The 27,707-nt window shown below is 35.3% G+C and overlaps 1 protein-coding gene across 6 annotated transcripts in view; it reads right to left on the bottom strand.

The window, feature by feature from the left end:
• LOC136037190 (cartilage acidic protein 1-like) overlaps positions 1-27,707 on the bottom strand; it is a 59,971-nt gene that overhangs the window by 27,671 nt on the left and 4,593 nt on the right. For all 6 annotated transcript variants that reach the window (XM_065719764.1, XM_065719770.1, XM_065719767.1 and 3 more), the window contains exons 2-4: positions 13,420-13,568; positions 7,901-7,993; positions 4,879-5,363 (exon numbers count right to left, since the gene is read on the bottom strand). In XM_065719764.1, the coding sequence (XP_065575836.1) occupies positions 4,879-5,363; positions 7,901-7,993; positions 13,420-13,568 (727 nt within the window). The remainder of the gene's footprint in view (positions 1-4,878; positions 5,364-7,900; positions 7,994-13,419; positions 13,569-27,707) is intronic.

Genomic DNA, 27,707 nt, shown 5'->3' on the forward strand with positions numbered 1-27,707 from the left:
ATTAGTAATAAATATGCGCAACTTTCGAATTAGCTTACGTAACGTACTTTTATATTTGAATATTTTTATTACGTATATGAGGGGGTTCGCCCCGTCGTCAATACCTCGCTCTTTACACTAAAGCTTGAATTTTGTCCCAATTCTTTAAGAATGACCTATGGATCACAAAGTCTGAAGAATAAATAGCTGAAATTACTAAAAATACTTTAGCGTAAAGAGCGAGGTATTGAGGAGGAGACGAACCCCTTTATATACGTAATAATTTCTGTTCGTTTTAAGTTTTAATGCTGCTCCTTACTTCCAGTCGAAAAAACTTTTTTTTTTTATTTTCTCTTTTTTTAAATAATGCTCGAAAATCTTCAAAAATCCCTTCATGAAAATTCTCTTCCCTCATGATAAATTCCTCCATGAAAATACCCTCCCACATGTCTTCTGGCAAAAAATACAAAATTCCGCATTTTTGTAGATAGGAGCTTGAAACTTCTACAATAGGGTTTTCTGATACGCTGAATCTGATGGTGTGATTTTCTTTAAGATTCTACGAATTTTACCACTATTTTCTAAAATAAGACAAATTTTCTCAGGCTCGTAACTTCTAATGAATAAGATTAAACTTAATGAAACTTATGTATTTAAAATCAGCATTAAATGCAAATCTTTTGATGTAACTATTGGTATCAAAATTCCGATTTTTAATATTTGGGTTACTATTGATCCGGGTCGCTCCTTAATACAGTTCGTTACCGCGAACTGTTTGGTTTAAGACGCGTTAAAAAGTCTTGATAGAAATAAATAAAATGACCAATAATAATTTTGCTTGTCATGCCAGAAATAAGCGGACAAGAACATTTTCTTTAAATGTTAGGCAAAATATTTTTTTTACGAAAAATACATTTACAATAAGAAAATTACATTTTAAATTAAATATGCATTTTGAACCCTGTAAGTTGTTATAGAAATGATAATTTTTACGTTTTTATAGCTAGTGAATTGAATGTTAACCCATTTTCAATACCCAGTATTGAAAGAGCACTAATTCAGCACCCTGATATTAATCCCTTATTTTACCACGAGATACTAGATAGTGGTGGAACTTCATCCCTATAAAAAAGATTTTTGCGAAGTTCCCTTTAAAATCACGGATAATAATAATCCTAAAATTCATTCTTGATAGTTGAGACCCCCCCCCCCTATTCTGAAAAATATTTGAAGGAAGGTGAAGAGAATTTCAAAGTCAGTATTCGTGAAAACAGGCCCCAAGAGCGTCAAATAATCTTTGTTGCCAGGTAATTTTATTTTGCAAAACTGGCTAATTTTAATTCAATTAACCTGAAAGCGAACATAAAACTTGGAACTTTTGATACAAAATTTCGATTTTAACCAACTGTTTAGTTTGAACAACTTAGTTTTCACAATTGACAACAGTTTAGTTTGAATAAAAGCGAATTTTTCACGCTAATAATATAATTCGCATCGTCACTCAAGTTCCATCGCCAGTTATTCGTCAATGCTTTATCATTTCAGGGAAGGATCGTCTACTTTACTTAACATTAGATTAAAACTTAAGGTTACAACGAATTTCAAATTTAATGTTTAAGAAACCACTGTAGCTATTCTTATAGCTACTCATGGTAAAACCTTGTTTGACAATGATATGATAGACGGTTGTAGAAACACGCGCTTATTTGCACAGCAGTGCGATGAAAGTGATGAAGAATTTCAACGATTGCTCTTACATACTGAAGTACGCTGGTTATCGAAGGGTGTAGGTTTAACAAGAATTTTACTCAATTTTTGAATCAGTATTAGAGTTTCTGGAAAGTAAAGATCCAGATTTAAGAGAAAACCTGATCAATTCAAAAGCAGACATCGCGTATTTGACAGATTTATTCAAAGAATTTGATGACATTAACTTACAATTACAAGGGGACAGTCTCAATTTAGTAAAAGCAAAGGGTCTAATTTCAGCTTTTCTTGGAAAACTGAAATATATTAAGCAAAATATTAGTCGGTGCGAATTTTACCAGTTTTTAAACTTGTCTCAGGTAGAATGCCTTGATGACGATATTGAGACATACGTTCAACATTTAATTGCCGTGCATGATTTCAAAATCAGATCTGAAGATATTCTAACGACGGAAGTACCACCATGGATCATAAATCCATTTTATGAAACGTAATTGAGCAATGTTATATTACAAGAGGAGCTACTCGAGCTTAGCACTAATGAAGAGCTGAAGGTGAAATTTAAAAGAGGGTATCAAACATTTTGGTTGCAGGCAGAAATACCCAATAAATACCCTGGACTTCTGATAATTTCGAGAAAGCTTTTGATAGTGTTTCCCTTGTCATATCTTGTCGAAAAGAGTTTTAGTGTCGTTACAAACCTTTTAACGGAAAAAAGGAGCAGATTGAATATCACAGAACGGGGAGATTTGCGGTTATTCCTAACCATATTGAACCCTAATATTGATAACTTGCTGTCAATTCATCAAGTACATCCTTCCCATTAACATATGACAATTTTAGGATTTTTGTTTTAGAACTGTAGAACTTACTTTATGTTATTAATTAAAAGTGTAACAATTACATATTTGAATAAATACAACACAAGAAAACATACTTTTTTTTAATTTTTTTTTATTCCAATTATTTCCAATTAAAGTAAGTGATAATTTACTGGTTGCTTGTGCTGTGGGTAGATGTCAAAAAAAAAGTTGAAGGGACACATTTTTTTGATTGGTCAGTCTTACATTTTGACAACCACTCACTGCACAATCAGTTTATTAATAACCAATCAATTCTCACTTTTTTTTTTCTTGAAAACTTTTAATTCGTGGTTGGAACTCATCCACAAAGCAAATTTCCATAGGTATATCGGATCTTCACATTTTTGTCGAGTTCCGGAGATATGGTAAAAATATAGCTGAAGGGGGTCCAGAACCAGTAAAATTTTTAAAGTGCTTTATAAGAAAAAAAAGTTTGGCGATCTATGTAGTAGACGGTGACAAGATTTCTTAATACGTAATTCGGTCAGACCCAATCTTTAATTATTTGTCTCTACTTTTTATGGTTGCCAGACACGCCATCTATTTCACCAAACATTATGGCAGAAATAGAAAGCGTTTGAGCAGATTCAAACAAATTCCTTTTCTGCAAAAAATAGAAATTTATTAACCAAGGAGCCATTAAAGCTATATATTTGTGACGAGATACTAGATGATGGCTTCTTAAAATATCACTCGTTCATGTAGCATCTCAATTTATTTTAGCTGTCATACCAAGAAGCCGGATTGGAAAATTGCTTACTTTTAAAATAATTAGCAGTTTTCAAAGACATATATTGATCACTACTACCCGAACCAGCCCCTCCCAACAGTCAAACTCGGTTACAGAATAAACTTCTACCCCCTAAAGTACGAACTAATCGTTACGCCAACTCATTTTTGCCTTTCTTCACATCAATTTTCAAGGCTGAGCCGTAGTGTGTGATTTTTGTTTAAAAATAAGAATTTGTAAAAAACTGAATTGCGCTATGCTACGATAGTTTTTAATTATACCTATTTCTCTCTCTCACGACAGCATAGATCACAATCATCAGGTCGTATAATATGTCAGATATCGCCATTAGGCGTGACCACGACAATTTTCAATGCTTTCTTTATCAAGAGAGGCTTCACATTTAGGGAATCTTACAGTAATTTTAAAACGGCAGATTAAATTAATTTCGGTTTAATAAGTTCTAATCGGTTTAATAATTACTCACAATGTCTAAAATTAAATCCATCCAGCACTAAAGTTCACACACCAGAAAGCTTACCAAGATAATCGACATTTTAAGCGGCTTCAAAAATATACCCCAACTATTTTTAATATGCATAACATATTCATGTTTGAAGTTTTAAAATTTACAAGCAGTGACAGCTTTGAAACGATTAGCTCAGGTTGAAGCTAGTAGTTGAAATTTTTCCATAACGTACAAAAAGGCGAAGCCTTTTCCGTGTCCTAACTTTTAAGTTTAGGAATAAACCGAAGTCCAAAATTGCATACTGCACAAACAAACCAATAACCTGCACACACCGTCCCAGAAAATTTCTTAGCGCCAGTAAGAGTTTGACTATGTACAATGTAAACCCGTGGTTCGATTTTTCATTTTGCAAGCATTTTCATATTAAGACTGCTTCACCGCCACCTGAATAAGCCATAGTCGTGTTTGACCCTTTAATTTGTCGATGCTCTAATTATTCGTCGACTAAGAGCTTTTGGCTAAGTTGTTGATACACACGTGAATCCTGTCAACCACAAAATATTTTGGAATTATTATTTTCGGCCTCATCAAAGCCCAATAAAATTTTGACAGGATTTGATTGAGATATTTGTTTGTTGCATAACTTGAATTGACGTAAATAAAACTGGCAACCATCATAAAATAAAGTCTGTCCCCAATTTTGAACATATAATTGGCCATTAATAATGGTGGTCGACGATTATAATGGCTTCTTATCCCAATGACACCAGGAAGGATAGTGATCAGCATTTTTGACAATGATTATTTAAGCTTCTTTATAGTACGGATCACAAATTCAGAACATTTACTTATCGTAGTTTTAATGGCAGTATCTAAGTTTGGCGTGCTAACATAAAATAGAAATTAATCAATCAAGGGTTGCCACCTATGACAAAAAAACTCACAAGGTTTTAGGGATTTTTTTGTTGATTTAGTTATTTATTTTTTAGGCAGTACAAAAAATCACTACGTATAGTGATAAATCACTAGAGGCGGCAACCCTGTATCCATACCTCCCCAATATCGTTAAACTGCAGGAAAATAAACACTGTCTGGTTGGCAATAAAAGACTTTTTCCAAAGTTGACTTACCAGTAAACTTGGCAATTCCAACTTCTGGTCCAACGTTCCTTAATGCAATAACCCCTCGCCCGATATCACTCTTACTTGGATCCATTTCAATAAGCGAATGAGGACCAACATTACCTCTTGCATAATTTGCAAGATAAATAGCATATCTACCAGACCCATTTCTATCCACGCATGCAACTGACCGTCCAGCGAAGTAGCTTGCAATATTTCTATTAATACCATCACTCAAGATATCCTCATATTTTCCATTGCGAAGCTTAAATAGCTTATCACTGTAAGTGGCCATTCCAGAATATGCTTGATTTGTGTTCAAAAAATATATTTCTTCGTTACCATCACCATCTATGTCACAGGCAGCAACACCAATTGCGTTACCACCAGGGTCACGCAGGTTATAATAGGGTGACGACGGGTCATTAACAGCTATATTTACAAGCTGAGAGGTTTCCTTGTTGTATTTTAGAACGAGGTTCGGGCCATCATACCTGAAATATGAATAAGATATGAGTATTAATCAATAATGAATATTTTGCTTTGTATGGCTGACCAAGGTCATCTTCCTACTAATTTATGATTGTCATTTGTTTTTAAAAATATAAAAAATTGTACGAGAAAAAGAAATAATAACCTCTTCTTTTTATCATCATTGGGTCATGAATTATTAAGATAATCAAAATTTTCACATTAACCTGAAAGAGATCATATGCTGCAATGAAATGTTGCAATCATAACTTGCGAGATCATACAGACCATATGTTGCAATTCTTGCAATGAAAAAACATTCAAATGCGCAGAAATATGATAATTCCTATAAAGAGTACTACAATGAGGATAGGAATTAAATTGGAAAGAAATAATTTTCGTTTTCTTTACAACATTTTTAAAGTATCAGCAAAAATCGAACATTTTTGAGTATTCTTCTCTGAAAATAAGCTGGATCGCGTAAGTGGGCAAGTTATCCACTTACTTTGATTAATTATTAGCTTGTATTAATGTTTTAGAAGGTCTGACAAACCATACTTTTCTGAGACTAAGCTAGGTTAGTGGACTAGGCATTTTTCCAGTGATCAGTATTCTGAAAACATTTTCAGTAGCAGAAAATACAATTAAGACTAAAGAAAAGTAATAGTTCCACCTAAGGGCTAGGTTATCACCATCGAGATCAACTGAACTCCTCAGAGGAAAACCCTCAAAAGAGTAAAATAATTTTTGTTCAGTGCAACATTATAAGTTTTAGATACAAGAAAGGCGTCATCTCCCTAAGTCTTGAGAAAAATTGTTTATTCGAAGCTCATTTATTTTAATATTAAATGTGTCAAAGGTGTAAAACCAACTAGCAATCATCTATAACCTAGCCTACGGTTTAAGTTTTTCCACACAAATATTGAGGATATGTTCTTTTTTCGTAAGACCTGCATTTTTAGATTAGAAAATTGGTTCTAGACTGAAATCCACGTACAGGTGGATAAAGAATTTTTGTTTTTATTAATGAAAATGTCTAAGTTTATGAATTGAATCAATCGCCCTGCCTGACACTCATTGCGGATGGGCCCAATATGACTTTGGACACTTGTTTGCCTGTCATTCCACGCAAATTAACGGTCCATTGTCAATTCTAAATTCTTTGTCAACCTGCCTAAGACCATAGGTAGGAGTGCCTTGTTTACCTCTCATTGGAGGCAATCTAACGGTCCTACGTCAATTTTAAATTCTTGGTCAACCTGCCTGAGACTCTAGAAGCTAACTAAAAACTAAAAAAACTAAAGAAGCTAACTAACTCATTTCTAAAAGCTAACAAAGAGAATCATACTTACTACCGCCGTTTACCCGTGCCATTTAACCAAACACTTGGAAAACTATTGGTTATATTACTATCTACCTTAGTTTATCTGCCCTAGGAATGATAGATAGACTTATCTATTAACAAATGAACTGACATCATTCTTATACAATCCTAATAAGGGCTTATGCCAGACTTGCCTCTCACTCAATTGGACTAAATGTCTTGGCCTTTTCTACAATTAGCCATGGCTTGATGCCCTCAACTACTCGATTTTAATTCAAAACCAACGGAAGGCGTGAAATTTTTTTCCTTTGTAAATGGGAATTTCCAGTTATGTTTTGTAAAAGTCTGCATTACCATGCTTTGTCTCAGGGTTGTGAGATTGGGTTGAAATACTCAGGGAGCGTTTTGGTTGGGGGACAAGGTAGCTTAGGATTTCTTATGCTTTGTCTATGTGTCCCTGCTTGCTGGTGCATACACAGGGGAGACCTGAAATCTCAAGATTTTGGCTATTTCTTGCATGAGCTCGCTCCTCCCCCGCAATAAAATCCCATATGTCTTACCTATTAAAAAAATACCAGTTTTGTCTCTTTTTTTAATTATAATAATAAAAATTCTTACTTTATAATGAATTGAAAGCCCTTCAAACAATTCTCAATTTTTGACTTAAATGCCATGTCTCTACGAGTATTAGTTATAAAGAGAAGGGATCTGGAATTACTCACCACGTCATTTACCAAATACTAAATTAATAGCGAGTTATTTTTTCAATAGCTTTCATTTTGTTTTTGCATTGCTAGCAGTTAAGCCTGTGAGGCTGTGTTGGGATGTGGGCGGGGACCATTTTTCTCTGATTCTCACAGAACATAAGCTACGGTTTTTTTTAACGACTGTCGTCCGTCAGGCCTTGAAAATAGTTGACCTATAATTGAAATACTTTTATTTCAAGTTTTTTTCCAGTTTTTTAGTAAACGAAATGCTCCAATACCAAAATTATCGCTTCATTACATTCAGCAAATTTTTATTCACTGAGTTTTAACAGTCGCTTCTAGCTTAACCGCATTTCAGCCATCCTCTAATAAGAGGGATGAGAATTTTTCCCCGGTCTGATTCATTTATATAAATATATAAGGCTGGTTACGAAGATAATCATTAAGTGTACAAAGCACCATGTACAACACCTTCTTTCTAAAATAGAAAGTTAAGTTATAGGAGAAATCTTGAAGAAAAACATACTACCCAGCAACAACAATCTCAAATTCTCCATCATTATCCACGTCCGTTACTGCTATGCCATAGTTCAGCTGTACAGGGTTTGACAATGAGCTTCCCCTGGAAGAAAAAGACATTTAATACAAGCATAGCGACTAAGGATTCTGGGGCTATAGCAAAAATAAACACACACACAAAAAAAGAAGAAAAACAGTTGAAAGACAGCAAGATAACATAAGGGTATTTGTTCCTCTTTGTCTCCATCTCTTCTTTTTCTAGCAAAGATCAACAGATTTTCGAAAAAACACAACCTGAAACTGAAATCCCTCCAACAAAATAAATTCATGGATACGTCTCTAAGTAAAAATATTGGACCACTTTACAATTCATTAAAACAACGAGAACGGCCCACCTCCTTATGTCATAAAGACCCCAACCCCTTCCTATTGTATGACTCATGGCTGTGAGGCCCTTCACTTTTATTCTTGGTTGATATCTGGTATCTTTTCTCTAGCTCTTATAAATCTCTTAAAAAAAACATCTGCACAGTTTGACAAAATAACTAATTATTTTAAAGGACTGTCCACTCCTTCCATAGGCTGTTTAATTATAAAGAAAATTATGTCTTACTTACACAAAGAAAATTTATTTACCAAGTTTCGGTTTGGATTATGTGCAGGCCATTTAACTGACCAAGAGGTTAAATGAGTGCCTAGATAGTAATTATCATGTGTTGACTGTTTTCTTTGATACTTTAATAAAATTAAAATGCAGGTATACGAGGAAGGGAACTTGAAAGAGTAAAATCATAAATGAGTGCCTAAATAGTAATTATCATGTGTTAACTGTTTTCTTTGATTAATTGAAAAAAAAAACTTTCTGAAAAAGAAATTCTTCAAAGAAAATTAAATTCCATAATAAACTTAATATCAGCAAAATAAATTCCTACAATAATTCAAACTCAAAATGACCAGAAATTACTATTGAAGAATAAATGAAACCCAAAACGAACAGAAGTTAAATGAACAATCATAACAAACAAACATACAACATATACTAATATAAATGAATAAATAAATCTTAAATCAAGTAGAACTTAAACTGAATACGCAAATCAAGCTTAAAACGAACAAAAATTACTACAAACAAGAGTTTGGCTACTGCTCCCTTCCCAAACCATAAAAGTCTAAGTCTACTGAATCATTAAGTCTAGGAAAATTGTAGAAAAAAGGGGTTAACCTCAAACAAATTACTATACAAAGATTTCTTTCACTACCCGACCCAAAAATATGTGCTGATTCCGAATCCGAAAATTTTACCACTCTAGCTCTTTCAAAAATATGAGTTCTTTAAGGTTGAATTGAGGCAAAAAAATGTTGATTGAGTAAATACCAGCAAATGTGATTAGATATGTCACTTCTACGCTCTGTTTTGCTGATGAACAAGGAACTAAATATTTAAAGTTAAAAGAACTGTTTGGGACTTACAGCTTTGGGAGAGTGAGTTTGGGGGAGATGTCCAAGGGGAGAGTGAGTTTGGGGGAGATGTCCAAGGAAAATTGTGAAAAAAAGGGTCAACCTCAAACAAATTGCTATACAATGCTCGTACAATGATTGTATGTCTTTCGTGCTTTCCACAAAAGATTCAAATTGTGCGAAAGATCTGGTGCAAACAGTCTTGGTAGTTCCTGATATACGATGGAAGGCTTGCTACTTGAATTCCTGTAGTAAAGAATAGGTATTTCTGCCGGCTTCAGTATCTCCTTCACGCAGACTGTTTTTCGTCGTTTGAGCGCTTGTGACGACTGAAGACACGGCGTAACTGCACTTACAGTCCCATAGCGCGGATTGTGTTGCGTCCATCAATCGTTGTTACGTTTAAATCCACATTATTAGCAACGTGATGCATACAGAACTTGCCTTGCAACCCCTGTATTTCGATGTTCGCAGACACTGAAGCATTTCGCTCAAATAAACTGGTCTCGTAGTAAGATGAACAGAAGCCCATAGCGCTGAGAGTATCAACTAGACTGCGACTTCCTCATTGATGATGAACCTTCACTGCGAGTCCTACTTGAAGAGGAGATTTAACAGCCATAGGTCAAGTGGCTTGCATGATGCTTTGGCCAATGGCAGCAATTTTCGGTTTAGTATCTTTACCCACGAACAAGTTCTCCGGGAAGAACTTCAGAGTCTGTGGCAGATAATTCAAATTTTTTTCGAGATTTTTCAGGTCGTCCGGGTCTTCTTCAACGACTCAGCAGCCGCACAAACAACTCATTTTCTTCATTTTCTTCTGGTTTTCGTCGCTATCATTTGGTTGAACATTAAAGTTTCACAGTATAGTTTGAGCCGTGGGCCTTAATGTGACAACACTAGCCTTACCGTCGGTCTCTGCAATCGCTACTCCATCGTCAAACCTCTCCTTGACGAGCCTCTTCATGTAAAGTTGGCTATCCACAGGCTCTTCAGAATCACCGAGAAACTCACTCATCATGTTGACAAAATCACGAACTGTTAAATGTTCGTTATCATTTGCTTCAAAGAACCACGCCACCTCTTCAAATGCTTGCTTTTGATTCATGTCTATTTTCCTATCTTTCTTTTTCTCGAGTAGGCTATGTCAGTCAGATTTCCTGCATGTTTCAAAGGGAGGTTCTTGCCAGATGCAAAGTTGCAGTAACATGTTTTGTGGTATACAACATCTGCTCCATACAGATCCAAATTCACTGCTAGGATTCGGCCTTGAACTTTCTCAGACCAGTGATCATTTCACTTTTGACTAAGTCCCACCAGTGTCTCACCAAACTCCGTTGTGCGGACGCGAAAGCTGTTTTCCTTCTCGTGAGTCTTCTCAAAAACCACTCTGCTCTAACAAAATAAACAATCAGTCTTAAAATCCAATTGTTCTATCAGGCGATTTGAACTCCTCCTCTGCGACTCATTTTGCTTGACTAAGAATTGCAAGTGCTGGTCAATGACCCTTGCATTTGTGTAAGAACTTTGGCATGACTTGTGAAAACAATTTCTTACAACAGCCGTCACATCAGTTCGTCAAAACGAATTATATTACAAATAATTTCTTTTGTACTTATTACAACATTGAAAATTAGAATTAAAATTATAAAGAAATGAAATCTTTAACTGGTGTGCTTTCAATATATATTAAACATAATATATTCACTTTTGAATCTTAAAAAGGGAACTAGAACCTGCAATTTCCAATCAAATAAGCCTTCTGCAAAGTTTATCCAACCAACCCTTCCATAAAAATCTCAAAATTAATGCCCACGGGACATAACTTACAACCTTTGCCCCTGGGGGTTGTGTGACTCCTGGGGGCATTGGTACATGATCTTTGGACTATTTTGAACAAAATCGCTATTTTAAAATTTCGATCGGATCTATTTGGGGAAAAGAAGGTGTAGGGGGAGGGGGTCAGTTGGCCTCCGATCATTTCTGACTCATACAATCCTAGCCCCCGGACTACAGGGGTGGTGTTAACCCCAGACGCATTGCTACATGATTTTTGGACTATTTTAAACAAAAAGGTTATCTCAAAATTTCGATCAGATACATTTTGGGGAAAAGGAGCACGTGAGGGGCTAGCTGCCCTCCAATCACTTTTGACTCTTAAAAAGAGCGCAGGAAATTCCGATTTCCAACCGAATGAACCCCCTCCAAAATTTATACGACCACCCCATCCATATGAAGTGCCTCTGGGAATAAAATAAAGTAACAAAACATTGAAGCCTTATGGCCTTTACTATAGGCAACGCTATACCATTACCTTTGATACTAAAAAGCATTTTAGATTCTGAACCATGATATTTTTCATTCTAAAATTGGAAATGCAGGTATGCGAGGGAGGACACTAGAAACAATAAAATCAAAAGACTTCAGTGTTCCTGGTCAGAGGAGTAGCTCAAGCATTTTTATTGGGGGGGGGCAAGAGGGGTCCATGTCCAGATAGTCAAGGGGAATGGGCTATATAATAGTTTTTTCTTCAAATTATTGGGGGAGGGGCAACTTCCTCGCCCCGAAGCGACGCTCCTGATTCTGGTATGATCTTGAATCTACCTGGTGGTCAGATTATGGTGGATGTTGGTGGTCCTTTAACAAGTGTGCATGACATGACGATAGTGGTGTCCCAGAAGGCTCTGTGCTAGGTCCTCGTCAAATCTTGATGTATATTAATGATCTTCCAAGATCCCTGCAGGAGAAAAACTGTTTTTCGATACTATTTGAAGATGACATAGCTGTATCCATTAAGGTAAGGGACTCGTCTACATTGATTCAAAATTTGATTTTAACAACAAATTTAGAAAACCAGTGATTTATCTGCAACTGTTCGGGACCAAATTTTACAAAACACGAGTTTATAATATTCTGTCATTCAAAACGTGATATTCAAAAAAATTCACGCAAAGACTCCAATTTTTTGAACATAAGATTTGAAGGGTGGATTCCTGCAACTATTTGGGAGTTGCTTTTTTTTACCAATTCCTACTATTTCGAATGCATATTCAACACATTTTTCATTTTCAGACTTAAAACATAATTTATAAGTCATTAATAGAATTTTTTCCCTTGAGGATTTAAGATTTACCAGAGATTTATAGATTTAAGATTATAAGATTTAAGATTTATACCAGAGGTCTCTGTTGATTCTGCCTCCTTCTTCAGTCCAAAGGCCTTCTAGAGCAGATCACCTTTCCTCGTCAATTCCGATAGATTTAGGTTTCAATTAGTTATCAAATATTGTTAATCTCAAATGAAAATAGACTGATTGAAAAAATTCCAACCAAGTCATTTAGGCACAACCAGTATAATATGGAAAAGAAAACATTATATATTATTTAATGAACTATGATGATAAAGTACAATCCGTTTATTTAATCTTGTTTTTCATCGTTTTATTCTTTTTTTTTTAATTGTGCATTTTGGAGTTAACTCATGTACATTGCTTATCTGGCATGGCTTACTTTTGTTTATTTCTTTTTTCTTCTAGCCTTTCAATTTTTAGTTTTGTGGTGTGTTTTCATTTATACATTTACTTTTTGTCATGTTGATGAAGCAAAATTTATGTTTGTTACCCTTACAATTACATACTTTGCTCTCCTTTGGGATGTATTATCATTGTGTTATTATACTGTATTAAGTAGAGGCAATCATTTCATTCATTCATATATAAAATAGAAAGCGAAACAAAAAAAAGTCAAGGAGACAAAAATAGAAAAAGTGAGACAAAAAAGAAACTGTGAGATCATGTACATAGGCACAACACCCAAAGGAGGAATGTCCCAAGGGGTTTTTCCAAAAGGGGCAGCAGGGGGTGAGAACACCAAAAAAGCACATTTGAACCCGACAGCTTTTGCTTCAAAGGGTTCCTTTTATACATCTTGGGAGGATAATTACCATCACAAAATTCTGCATCTGGGTATACACGGGACAATTTAGAAAGGTAACCTTATTTCTGAGAAATAACACCTCTCCTCAATAGCCTAAACTGCGAGAAAATAATGTAATTTTGAACTCCTTTCTTACCCAAAAACTCGCTGAGTAACGTCTGTGAACATAGGGGATCCCGATAAAGATCTTCTTCTTAAGCTATAGTAATTAGACTGACCTTTGACAAGTGTGCTTGCAAGACAGCCAACTGATAAGACTAGAGCTACTACTTTCTTGGAACTCATCTGAAAAAGTTGTATACAAATAAATAAAAAAAAATCCAAAAACTAAACATTGATGCTTAATAATGAAAACAAATACATCACATCTTATTAGCACCTAAATAATAATAAATAAATAAATAAATATTTATTTGTAACCCACTTACATCAAAAAGATAAATAGTGGAGTAAAGACTTGAAGAAAAACGGAAAACAAATAAAAAAAAACAAAAATGTGATACAAAAAAAAAAAAAAACGAGAGTCAACAAAAGACATTAATCATACAAACGGATCAGACCGTGGTGAGGCGACAAATGCCGATACGCCGTTTCTGAGAGCTCTTTGTGTAGATCAGTCAGCTTCTCAGTAATATTCGGAAGATGGAACTTTTTGATTATCTTTCCATTCCTATACCACAGAGGAAGATAGAGAAGAAATTTACAGAAACGGAAATAAGAGGATCGAATATCACTAATATCTTTTTTCTTAAATATAGGGTAAAGCCCAGAAAGGTAAAGAACAGAATGATCGGAAAAAGTAGAATAAAGCTTACCAAGGGCAATACGATTGTATTTCCCTCGATTAGCTACAATTTTAGAGTAACCAATCTGGATTTTCACTCTAGCATCCCAGACAGCACGCTCCCGAAGAGTTTTAAGATTTTTTGTAAGTGTAATACCCAACCATCGGATCGAATCTACATGAGGGATAGAAAAATTTTGAAAAATTAGAGGCCTAGGAGAAGAGGGAATATTGAAAGAAAGATACTCACATTTATCAACATTAAGCGAAAGATCGATTTTAGTAAAAGAAGAAGAAACTTTATGAACCATCTGCGATAGACTGAGTTTAGACCGGCTAATTAGAAGAATGTCATCAGCATAAGCAAGGTAAGAAATATCACTCAAACCAACAAAACACATAGAAGAAATATTCTCAAGAATACCAGAGATACAAAATTTGAAAATACTAGGAGATAACACTCCACCGTGCCGTACGCCACGACGAACAAGAACATTATAAAATGAAAGGGCACCATTAGTTTTAATTCGGAGATAAGAATTACTATACCAAAACTTTAGAAGAAAAATAACTGAAAGGTTAATACCGTGACTATAAAGAGAGTAAAGAGCCTGACTATGTACAACACTATCGAAAGCCTTAGAAAGATCAAGAGCACAAATATGAAGACCATACCCTTTAGCCGAAGCATCTTTAAGAAGGAAAGCAAGAGCACGGTGAGCGTGCTGGCATCCGATGCCAGACCGAAAACCAAACTGATTCTCCCCGAAATTAGCATTCATACTTATGAAAGGAAGTAGGATATATTCAAGGATTTTACTAAAATTACAAGCAACCGTGATAGGCCTGTAAGAAGAACAATCCAAAGGAGTCTTACCTCGTTTAAGTACAGAAGTGACAGTTCCACACAAAAAGCTATCAGGAACGAGGGAACAACAAAGGCACATTTGAAAAAACAACTGTAAATGGAAAAACAAAGACAGGCAATTTATTTTTAGATGACAAGCACTGATACCGTCAATATCAAGAGAACTTGATTTCAATTTCTTAACAGATGCAATTACAGCGTCAACTGAAACGGGAATAACTTGTGCCTGAGTCAGGGAAGGCGGGAGAACCGAATCAAGCAATTTCGAATAAAGCGCGTGCACTGCATAATTCACTTTGGAAAATATAACTGAATAATGGTCAGACCATGCGGAAGGCGTAATGGGGCAATTAGGATTTGCCGAGTTATTTAATTTAGCTGAATTAATCACTTTGTCCCAATCTTTCTTATTGGTAGGACAGTCTAACCCTTTGTAACGGCTCGATCGCAGACATTTCTTAAACTCACGCTTAGTTTTTTGTTTAATTTCAAACACATTCCCAGCTAATGGTCGACCGTTAGCAACCCATATACGCAGCCACAATTTGGCTTTATTTTTCACACTTTTCAGCTCAGGGTCACACGACCAGATTGGTTTCCTTGTACCCTTCCTCACTCGCTCCTGAGGGACAGCGACCTCCTCAGCGCGTTTTAAACACCACACGATTTGGTTGAAATAATGATTCAGATCGTAATTACTTTTAGTAGGACTAACACTCAGCTGGAGTAGATGAAAAGGTACACGTAAAGAACCAAGGAGAATGGCCAGGGTTGAAATATATAATGGCATATTAACATTTTTCCAATTACTCCGCACAAACCATTTAGAGGCAGGAGCACAAGCCTGGTCAGTACTATCTTTTCTAATCGAAAAGCATAGCGATAAAGGAAGGTGATCAATATCTTGCTCATCTTCGTGGACATGCACTGTTGAAGATGTAATGAACGGGGAACAAATCACGTGATCAATATCCGATAAGCTGCCGGAATTATGCACATAATGTATTATATAACTTTTTGAAAGCTATTGTCAAAATAAGCAATTATCCTTCAATTAAAGCGATATCATCACTGGGCCGTCAGACTAAAGCTTAGACAAAATGCTTGGAAAACATTAAAAATGAACACAGGTCTCAAACAAAGGGGGGGGGGGTAGCTAAAAAACAATGCATTTTAGATCTGAATTTGTCAATGCCTGCTTCAAAGGTTAGGAAGAGACCACCACACCGATTTTTGTGGAATTCTCTGCATCCTCTCTCATTTGGAGGCATAAAAATACTAAAACTATGTTGAAGTTCACATACAACACAGCTTAGAGGAATTAAAAGATATTATCAGCTATACGGAAGTCACTCTTAAAGGTTTTTCTATTCTCCTTTTAGGTCGCACATAGGTCCGTGACCTCCATTCCTTAATAACCTCGAAATACTCAGCCCCTCAGATTCAGACCTATGTCCATCTATTCATAGATGCAATTCTATAAACAACAGTTTACACTTTACTGAAAACAAATTGTATTTCAAACACTGTGTTTTCTATTATCATAACATTTACTGCAATAGTAACAGAAAAGAAAATCACAATGCAAATCATGATTTATAATAAGAACTAACACAAATAAGAAGTGCACCACTTCTTACAGCTTAACTTCACTGAAAACAGTATGAATGCCAACAAAGAGAAGAAATCAAAATACTAACCAAGGCTGAAGAAAACAAATTCTTAGAATAAATAAGTTGGTGACCTACAGTCTCATTTCACTATTTTAAAATGGCACTTTTTTTGTCCAAATTCTTTCGTTCGGTCCTATTTCGTTCAAGACTTTATAAGGATAATGACTTAATTTTGGTAATTGCTACCAACGTTTGGTAATAGCATTTGGTAATTGGAAAGGATTATGCAATGAATGTTAACGGACGTATTACTGAAAATTTACAACAAACCAGACTAATGAAACTATATTTATTTTTTTAAATATATTGATATATAAAAGAAAGAATTATTGGATTTTTAAGCAGTTTTTATTTTCAAATTTACAACAATTAAAGAAAAACTGTTTAAATACACCCTGTCGGCTATTAGACGGCTATTATGACGGCTATTAGAGGGTTTAGGTAGAAGTAGTCACATTCCTTTTTGTGGTAATTTCTGATTGTTCAGGGTTTGATTTGATTACTTATTTTAATTTCTGCTTGTTTGAGGTTTCATTTATTCCTTCCTAGAAATACTTGTGTGTTTTAAGTGTGACTTTTTGAATTCCTCTTTTTCCTCATTATAGGTGCTCCTTACCTTTCTTTATTGTTTTGGAAAACATTTTATTAAATTTCCTCATCTATCAATTGACATAGTTCTGTTATGGATTAATTATGAAGTTTTTTTTCTTTCTAGTGAACAACTAAAATGCTGGTTTACAATTGAAATTTTAGGCAAAATTTGAACATCCACAAAAAAAATATTCTATCAGCCATAGTTCTGTCCAATTTCTTTATACTATTTCAACTATAAGTTCGGGGTGGATTAGGGGGAAGATTTTTAATTTTACATATCGAAAACCTGCTTTTTTGGTCCTCTATGGGGCTAAAGCCATCCTAAGGACATTCTTGAAAATCAATACATCTAATCCTGCATGGCATTGAAATGTTCTTCATTTTCTTGTTTTTTGTGACTGTTAGTTTGTTTAAATAAGAACAGGTTTCGGTCATCCATAAAAAGGGTTATGTTTTGTTCCTTAAAAATCTGGAGAAAAGGTTTCAAGAGAAAAGACGGTGTCAAGATTAACCCAAACAATTTTATGCCAGAGGCATATGGAAATTAGAAGAACAACAACACAAGTATATAAACACTGCTGGGGATTATGTTGAAAAGCAGCCAAAGTTCTGGGTTGGTCAAACGAAACTTTTTGAAGCTATAGCAATGGGCCTTGTTGCTTATTGAAAGACCTTCCTAAATAAACTAAGAAGAATCCCTAATAACATTAGTGTTTCATAAAAAAAACGATTTTATTAGATTACTGCTAGTACTGTAGCACCAAGCCACATGAGCCCAACACTGCTATGCACGCTCCTCCTCCATTCCAATCGATCCAAAGCCTCCTTCTTTACACCCTCCCAAGAAGTTCTCATTTCAATTAAATTTTTCTTTACGACATCCTTTCATCCCATTTCGGGATGACGTACTTTTCGTTTGGCCATAGACAGTTGCCCAAAAAGGACTATCTTTGGCAATCTGTCATCCTTCATATGCAGAATGTGCCCTAGCCATCTTAGCATTTCTCCCATTACAGCCCTAGAGCGCATGATTGAACTATATTTTTCGTACAGCTTACTGTTAGAGATATGGTCAGTCAGTTAGATACCCAAAAGAATCCACAAGCAATTGCTTTAGAAAACATCTAGCAAATCCTCCTCTGTCTTTTTGAGCACCCGAGCTTCAGAACCGTACTTGACCACTGTTATTCATATGGCTTCCAATATTCCAATCGTGGTTAGACACAGACTCCTTATCATTCAAAACTTTTTTCAAGCACAAGAAAAATACTATGTGCCTTGTCTATTCTACTTTTAACATCTTCACTATATCCACTGTCTTAGTAATAATACCACCAAGGTCAATCTTGGTCAATCTTGGTTGACCAAGGTCAAACTTGATCAATCTTCTTGTTAGCCAATGTCATCTCTTCCTCCATTCATTATTATTCTTAGCAACTTAAGTCTTCTTAACATTAATTTACAAACCTATTCTTGCACAATGAACTCTCAAAACTTCTAAATATTCATTTATTTTGCCAGCATTTAGCCTGACTAAAAATCTTCGGCATAAATTTAGACTCTGGGCTCATTCCTTAAAGTTGTATTTACCAGCTCAGCTACTTTTCAAGATAGCAGAAAGTTCATCTTCTATAAATTATCTCTAAAATATCCCTCCATAGGCTAAGTAGGATTCTCAATGCTACTCAACAAACAATTCAGCTGGAACTCTCAAGCAGGGGAGTAGCTCCAGCATTTTTATTAGGGGGGGGGAGAGGGGGTCCATATCCAGATAGTCAAGGGGCATGGGCTATAGAACAGATATTTTCTCCAAATTATTGGGCCAACCCCCACCCCCTCGAAACGACGCTCCTACTCTCAATCAAATCTCTTTTTCTAGAATGTCACTAATTCAAAAAAAAATAAAAAATAAAGGGAAATTGTTTATTATGCTCTGTTCCTATATCAGTCATCAATGAGGAGCAGAATCACGAGTGCTGCAAGGAAAGCTCTTATCGAAAGGGGCTGATACTGCCAGGACTATAATACAAGTCCTCATTCTCCTTTTTTTGGTAGCTTTTTTGTACATTTTCCATATATTTAATTAATTTTCTAAATAAAGCAAAAACATGGCATTTAAATTGTCATTCGATGTTCTCTCCTAATACAACAATTGCCTCTGTTATAAATTTTATTTGGAACCCTTAAAGAGTTCCAAACTACATAGTGACTCATGATTCCAATTGTGGTGGAACAAAGAAAAAAAAATCTACTATCTGAGTAAAAAATTAATACTTAGTTGATGTTTGATAGTTACCTATCCCAAATGAATGTCTTTTTTATGACTAATTGTGATACACTTCAAAACTTAACTCTAAACTTCAAAGTTGCTTCAACTTCTTCTTTGTATTAGACCCTAGGCTATACACAAAAGTTAATTTTTGCTTTTTTTCTTTTTTTCAATTAGTATTACAAACCAAACGTTGATGAGAAATAAGAGCAAGGGCAAGGGGAGGTCTGGAATATAATTGGAAGAAAAACAAATATTATTTTTGGAAACAGTACTGAATAGAGAATTGGATAGTATTATTCTTTTGTTGTTACTTTTTGGATGAAGTAGATGAAGGAGCCCATTAACCCTTCCCCACCCTAGCAGTACTCATGAGCAAAACAGTAGCCTAATATAAGCTAAAACAAATCAATTGTGTCCAAGTTACATATATAATGCATTCTGAAAAACATACTATTAGTAATACTGGGTGAATGAACTATCAAAGTAAAGAAGATGCAGAAGAAGGTTCCATTGAGGGAATACCCCTCTACCCCTAAATTGGAGCCACTGGATCGTCAAATGTGGAGTTAAATAGTATTACTCTTTGTTGTTATATTAGCTTGTTCAGAAAAAAAACATACGTCAGGATTACCACAGAAGAAATCCATCTCGAATCTTATATCTAGTCAACTGAATCAAGGAGCAGGCAAGAGACTTCTTGATATTACAACCAATCAATCATCATACATATTACAAAGCATCAATCGGTCAAATTATTTTATCAATGGATTCACAAGAAATAACACTTCAACTCAGTCTCCCCTGTACGGCCATAGACAGAAAAAAAAGAAGGGGAGAATACTTCCTACTGTAGGAGAATTCCTACTTGTTCCTATTTTGTAGCCTACACCTACTATCATCAGTGTGAAGAGCAGTAAACAAGGTTAAAATTCTATTATTTGATGGACACCAGAAGTTTTGCTTTTTTTGGCTTGCAGCACGAGTTGAACGGAATAATTAGGAAAATAGGTTCCACATACAACCAGTTGTCTAGTTATTGTGCACCAAGATCCCTGTCCTGAACTGAGCACTATAGTAACACAAGAGTAGTATCATTTGATGTCCTATTCAACACCTTCTTCCTAATGTATGGTCACTAATGTGGCAACTAAGTTCCAGCCCCCTGTTCCCCACTGTGGCCAGATATTCCCCTAAGCTACACACAAAACTGGTAATTTTACACAATGATTAAGGCACTATAATAGCAAAATAATAGTACTATAAAATTCCTGGTAAGCTTTGAGCTGTTTCCACTACTAAGCTATGTAGAATGTGAATATTCATTTGATGCATCTTTTTATGTCTTATCCAAATATATTGATTGATTTCTTTGCAAATTTTTTTTTGAGTCCTTGAAGGGACAGTTTGTTCACTATACCAGTAAAAAGTTACCAAAGATTATGAAAACTACTTTTTAAAAATCATTAATGCTTACTTGATCTCAATAATAAAAGTCTATTGATTCATTTACCCTCCCTTTGCTGATTGACAAATACACATCCCACAAGAAATATTACAATATTTTTTTCTTAGAATAGCATGAATCTTCATCGTGCTGATTGATAAGCATTTGCAGTATCAAACAGTTCATGATAACAAACTGTAGTAAGGAGCGACCCGGCTCAATAGTAAACAAAACTCTAAAAAATGGAATTTTGATACCAAAAGTTACATCAAAAGAATCGCATTTTAATGCTTTATTCAAATATGTAAGTTTCATCAAGATTAGTTGTACCCATCAAAAGTTACAAGCCTGAGGAAAGTTGCCTCATTTTCGAAAATAGGGGGAAACACCCCCTAAAGGTCATACGATCTTAACGAAAATCAAACCATCAGATTCAGCGTATTAGAGAACCCTGTTGTAGAAGTTTCAAGCTCCTATCTATAATTAAATAAAAAAAAACGAGTTTTTTTAACTGAAAGTAAGGAGCGACATTAAAACTTAAAACGCACAGAAATTACTTCGTATAAGAAAGAGGCTGCTTCCTCATCAACGCCCCGCTCTTTACGCTAAAGTTTGACTCTTTCTCTCAATTCTTCTTTTTAAAACAGTAAAAAACTTTAGCGTAAAGAGCGGGGCGTTGATGAGGAAGCAGCCTCTTTCTTATACGAAGTAATTTCTGTGCGTTTTAAGTTTTAATGTCGCTCCTTACTTTCAGTTAAAAAAACTCGTTTTTTTTATTTAATTTCTGAACGTTTTTGAATCAATGCATGTTTTGATTTTGGCTCTCCGCAGAGGAATAATCAAAACGAAATTTGCATATTTTTTTTTTTTGGGGGGGGGGGCTAAATGGCTTTCTCATAATTTTGATCGAATGATTTTGAGAAAAAAAGAGCGGGGGCGAAGCCTAGTTGCCCTCCGATTTTTTGGTTAATTAAAAAGGCAACTAGAACTTTTAATTTTTTACGAATCTTTTTATTGGTAAAAGATTTACGTAACTTATAAATTAGCTTACGTAAAGAACTTTTGTATTCTCATGTTTTCATTACATATATGAGGGGATTCGCCCCATCGTCAGTACCTCGCTCTTTACACTAAAGCTTAAATTTTATCCCAATTCATTAAGAATGACCCCTGAATCACAAAAGCCGTAGAATAAATAGTTGAAATTACTAAAAATACTTTAGCGTAAAGAGCTAGGTATCATAAGGAGGTGAGCCCCTTATATGGGTAATAATTTCTGTTTGTTTTAAGTTTTATTGCTGTTCCTTACTTCCAGCTGAAAAAGCTTTTTCACATTTATTTTTTAATTTTTTTTTTAAATAATGCTAGTAAATCCTGCTCTCCCTTCATGGAAGTTTTCTTTTCCCATGACAAATTCTCGACGGAAAGTTCCCCCAGCATATCCCCCTCTTCTCAACCCCTCCCCCCAACCAAAAAAATCGTCCTGAAAACGCCTGTATACTTCCCAATAACCATTACTATATGTAAGCACAGGTCAAAGTTTGTAACTTGTTGCCCCTCCCACGGGGACTGTGGGGGAGTAAGTCGTCCCCAAAGACATAGTTATAAGGTTTTTCGACTACGCTGAATAAAATGGCTATCTCAGAATTTTGATCCATTGACTTTGGGAAAATAATTAGCGTGGGAGGGGGCCTAGGTGCCCTCCAATTTTTTTGGTCACTTAAAAAGGGCACTAGAACTTTTCATTTCCGTTAGAATGAGCCCTCTTGCAACATCCTAGGACAACTGGGTCGATACGATCACCCCTGAAAAAAAAAAAAAAAAAAAAAAAAAAAAAAAAAAAAAAAAAAAAAAAAAAAAAAAAACAAATAAACACGCATCCGTGATCTGCCTTCTGGCAAAAAATGCAAAGTTCCACATTTTTGTAGATAGAAGCTCGAAACTTCTACAATAGGGTTCTCTGATACGCTGAATCTGATGGTGTGATTTTCGTTAAGATTCTATGACTTTTAGGGGGTGTTTCCCCCTATTTTCTAAAATAACGCAAATTTTCTCAGGCTCGTAACTTTTGATGGGTAAGACTAAACTTGATGAAACTTATATATTTAAGACCAGCATTAAAATGCAATTCTTTTGATATAGCTATTGGTATCAAAATTCCATTTTTTAGAGTTTTGGTTACTATTGAGCCGGGTCGCTCCTTACTACAGTTCGTTACCACGAACTGTTTGAAAATGTGGAATTTCGCATTTTTGTCAGAATACAGATCACTGATGCATGTTTATTTTTTCCCCAGGGGTGATCGTATCGACCCAGTGGTTCTAGAATCTTGCGAGAGGGCTCATTCTAACGGAAATGAAAAGTTCTAGTGCCCTTTTTAATTGACCAAAAAAATTGGAGGGCACCTAGGCCCCCTCCCACGCCAATTATTTTCCCAAAGTCACCGGATCAAAATTCTGAGATGGCCATTTTATTCACCGTAGTCGAAAAACCTTATAACTATGTCTTTGGGGGCGACTTACTCCCCCACAGTCCCCATGGGAGGGGCTAAAATTACAAACTTTGACAAGTGCTTACATATAGTAATGGTTATTTGGAAGTGTATGGACGTTTTCAGGAGGATTTTTAGGTGGGGGGGGGGGGGTTGAGAAGAGGGAGATATGTTAGGGGAACTGTCCTTAGACGAATTTGTCGTGGGGGAAGAAAATTTTCATGAAGGGAGTGCAGGATTTTCTAGCATTATTTAAAAAAAAAAAACAATGAAAAAATAAATATGAAAAGTTTTTTTCAACTGAAAGTAAGGAGAAGCATTAAAACTTAAAACGAACAGAAATTATTACGCATATGATGGGCTCACCTCCTAATACCCCGCTCTTTACGCTAAAGTATTTTGTAATTTCATACTATTTATTCTATGGCTTTTGTGATTCAGGGGTCATTCTTAAGGAATTGGGACGAAATTTAAGCTTTAGTGTAAAGAGCGAGGGGGTGGACCCCGTCATATACGTAATGAAAACATGAGAATACAAAAGTTCGTTACGTAAGCTAATTTGTAAGTTAAAAATATCTTTTACTAATAAAAACATTCGTAAAAAATTAAAAGTTCTAGTTGCCTTTTTAAGTAACCAAGAAATCGGAGGGCAACTAGGCCTCCTTCCCTGCTCTTTTTTTCTCAAAATCATCCGATCAAAACTCTGAGAAAGCCATTTAGCCAAAAAAAATAAATATGCGAATTTCGTTTTAATTACTCATCTGCGGAGAGCCAAAATCAAAACATGCATTGATTCAAAAAAGTTCAGAAATTAACTAAAAAAACAATTTTTTTTAAACTGAAAGTAAGGAGCGAAATTAAAACTTAAAACGAACAGAAATTACTTCGTATATGAAAGGGGCTGCTTCCTCATCAACGCCCTGTTCTTTACACTAAAGTCTTTTACTGTTTTAAAAAGTAGAGTTGAAAGAGTTAAACTTTAGCGTAAAGAGCGGGGCGTTGATGAGGAAGCAGCCCCTTTCATATACGAAGTAATTTCTGTTCGTTTTAAGTTTTAATGTCGCTTCTTACTTTCAGTTAAAAAAAAAAAAAAACTTTTTTTTTATTTAATAACAATAAGGGAGAAAAGTCTCCCTTATTAAGGAGATCCTTCATCTGTGAAGTTTTTCCCAGTCATCCTAGCTTTTTACTTATTACAGCCCTAGGAAGCACGATAGAACCACATTATTCATACAGCTTAGAGTTTGAAATATAGTCAGTCAAATGGGTACCTAAAACAATCTGTAGACTATTCTCAGGGAAAACATCTAACAAGTTTTCCCTGGGTCCTGAAGCACCCACGTTTCAGAACAGCATTTAGGCTATAACAATATTCTATCTTGCAGAATTATCTTCCTATTCTTCTAAACTTGTTCCAACTGTGGAAAAAAACTGGGCCTTGGTTAATCTAGTTTTAGCATCTTCACTGTATCCACCCTCTTTACTCCTTATACTACCTAGGTAAATAATGCTATCCCTTGGGTCACCTTCTTGTTACCCAACATCACCTCCTCAACTTCATATATTCCAAGTTTAAGAAATTTAGTCTTCTTGACATTAATTTTCAAATCTATTTTTGCACCCTGATCTCTCAGAACCTCAAAAAAACAATTCACTTTGCAAACATTTCTATGTTACAAGGATATGATTCTCACTAAAGCTCTTCAACTCAGTTGAATCATATGCAACTGAAACCCAATTTGACTAAAACCTTCTGCAACTCAACCCCCATGCAACTCAGCCCCATTTAACTAAACCCCACGTAATTGAACCCCTGTGCAACTGAACCACCATGCAACTGGACCGCAGTGCAACTGAACCACTGTATAACTGAACCAACATGCAACTGAACTCTTGTACAACTGAACCAGCATGCAACTGAACCCTTGTATAACTGAATCCTTATGTAACTGAACTCTTGTGCAACTCAAACACCGTATTTACATTGGGTAAAACACAAGTTAGAATCTTTACATGTTCAACCTTATTAGAATTGTTTGCTTTTTAAAGTCATGATATAAATGACTGTCAAGATGATTAACAAAAAAAGCTCTGTTTTATTGTCATAAAAACAAAGAAAACCAGACATCACATGCTCTTAAAGCCAGATTTATTTCTCTTGTTTTATATCTGTTAAGGGGGTTTACCTTCATCCTGTCACTGTCTACAGGCCAAGGCGTTCACCCCTCCCTCTCCCAAGGAAAAACCCTCCCCTTGAAAGCACCCCCTCGCGGAAAATATGGTTCTCTAAATTGGAATGTTTTATTTGGGTTCTGTTAATTTTTTAGTTTAGCTGACAAGTGCTAAGGAAAATGAATAAGAGTAAATTATGGGTAAGTCTTGCCCTCCCCCCTCCATGTAAAAAATGTTTTTATCATGGAAAATCCTCCAGAAACTCTTCCCCTTCATAAAACTACCATGCCAGAAAGGTGCTTCCCAATAACAAGCAGTACCTGTGAGCAAAGGACAAATTACAAAACTTAAAAAGGTACTTCAACTTCTGCAATGTGGTTCTCTGATTGTTTTGTAGCTAGGGAGAGAGGAAGATACCTCAAAGGGTGCATTTTAATGCCAAAACATCTCAACGCTCATTCAATCTTTTGATAAATACAGAAGATCTAGGGGAGAGATAAGAAGAGGATGGATGTAGAAATTAGTTATGATCCCCAGGCAGTTCTAGTCTTTTTTATAAGTCAAAAACTGATCTGATACCAACCAGAGGAGATATTTCACAGGGAGGTCTTTACCATGAGGTGATATTTCCTCAAGGTTTTTCCCAAAGGAGGTGTTTTTCCCAAGAGGGCTGGTTGTCTTCTAATCACATTTTACTCTTAAAAAGGGCAGTAAAAACTTTCCATTTCCAATCAAACAATAAAACGTGATTAATAAATATGATTAACAAAAACCCCATATTTCTTGGGGCAAGAGTTGTAGGTCATTGCAAGTTACCCATTGTTAAAATTTAAGGATTTTATAGAGGAGATGGTTGTACAAACTTTGGAGAAAGCTCAATTGACTGGAAATTGAAATTTCAAGTTCAATTTTGAAAAATCAAAGATAATCAGAGGACAGTCAGCCTCTTAACAGCCATTTTCCCTGCAAATGCATCCAGTCAAACTTTTTTTTCAAAATAGTCTAAAGGTCAAATAACCATGCCTCTAGGGTTAACAACCCTGCCATAAGCTCCTGGAGCAAGCGCTGTAAGTTAAGCTAGTTAGTCAACGTTAACAAAAAAGGTTTTTATTGACAATATTTTTGTATGAACCTGGGGGGGGGGCATTTGATTGGAAATCAATGGTTCCAGTGCACTTTTTAAGAATGAAAAGCAATCAAAGGGCTTCCACCCCACCCTCTTTTTTCCCCAAATACATCTGATCAACAGTTTTGAGATGACCATCTTATTTAAAACAGATCAAAGGTTAATTAACTATGCCTCCAGGGTTCACAGCCCCTAGCCCCTGGTGCAAGGGCTGTAAGTTGTGCAAGTTGCCTATTATTAACATACGAGGTGTTTTTTTTTAATCAAGAAGAGAAGGCATGTTTGATCCAATAAATAAAAAGAAGCATGGAGCATTAAGGTTAAATCATAGGGAAATGTCAAGAAAAATGCCAAACACAATCAAAACATATTTTTTCCTTTATTGGTTGTGAAAAGGAAATACCAGCAAAATATACAATCGCTGATTGTATCAGCCATTACATAGTTTGGAAAATATTTAGGACCATCTTTGACTACACCAAGAGGTACTTTGTGTATCCATTTTTACAAGACAACATATCTGCAATGTGTCAACCTGAGGGTATGAAGTTTAAACTTTCTGGGCATGTTGAAGGAATGTTGAAAAAAAGACTGACGTTGAACCAGTCCCCCTCCCATATCCTTTTTAGCTGTAATCTTCTCAAAGACACCTGATAAAAATTCGTTTTCTTGATTGACAAAGATCACATATTTTAACACATATGTTTATTACTTAACATCTAGAAAGGTCTGATTCATCTAAAAAAAAAAAAGAAGAGAAATAAAATCACCTTTCATGGTTGTGACACTGGAACTTGTTTTTGTAAGAATAACACAAAGCTTTTTTAAGAATGATCTTGAAAGGCATTTGTATCATGAGAAAAAGAAGGCATTTATATTTGAGAAACAAACAATTCCAACAAGGTTGAAAATGCAAAAATTCTAACTGGTGTTTTACCCAATTATATTGCCTCATGTTTTTAGATTAATGAAGAACTGAATTCAGTGGTTCAGTTACACA

Source organism: Artemia franciscana, chromosome 16, assembly GCF_032884065.1.
Source record: "Artemia franciscana chromosome 16, ASM3288406v1, whole genome shotgun sequence".
Classification (NCBI taxonomy): domain Eukaryota; kingdom Metazoa; phylum Arthropoda; class Branchiopoda; order Anostraca; family Artemiidae; genus Artemia; species Artemia franciscana.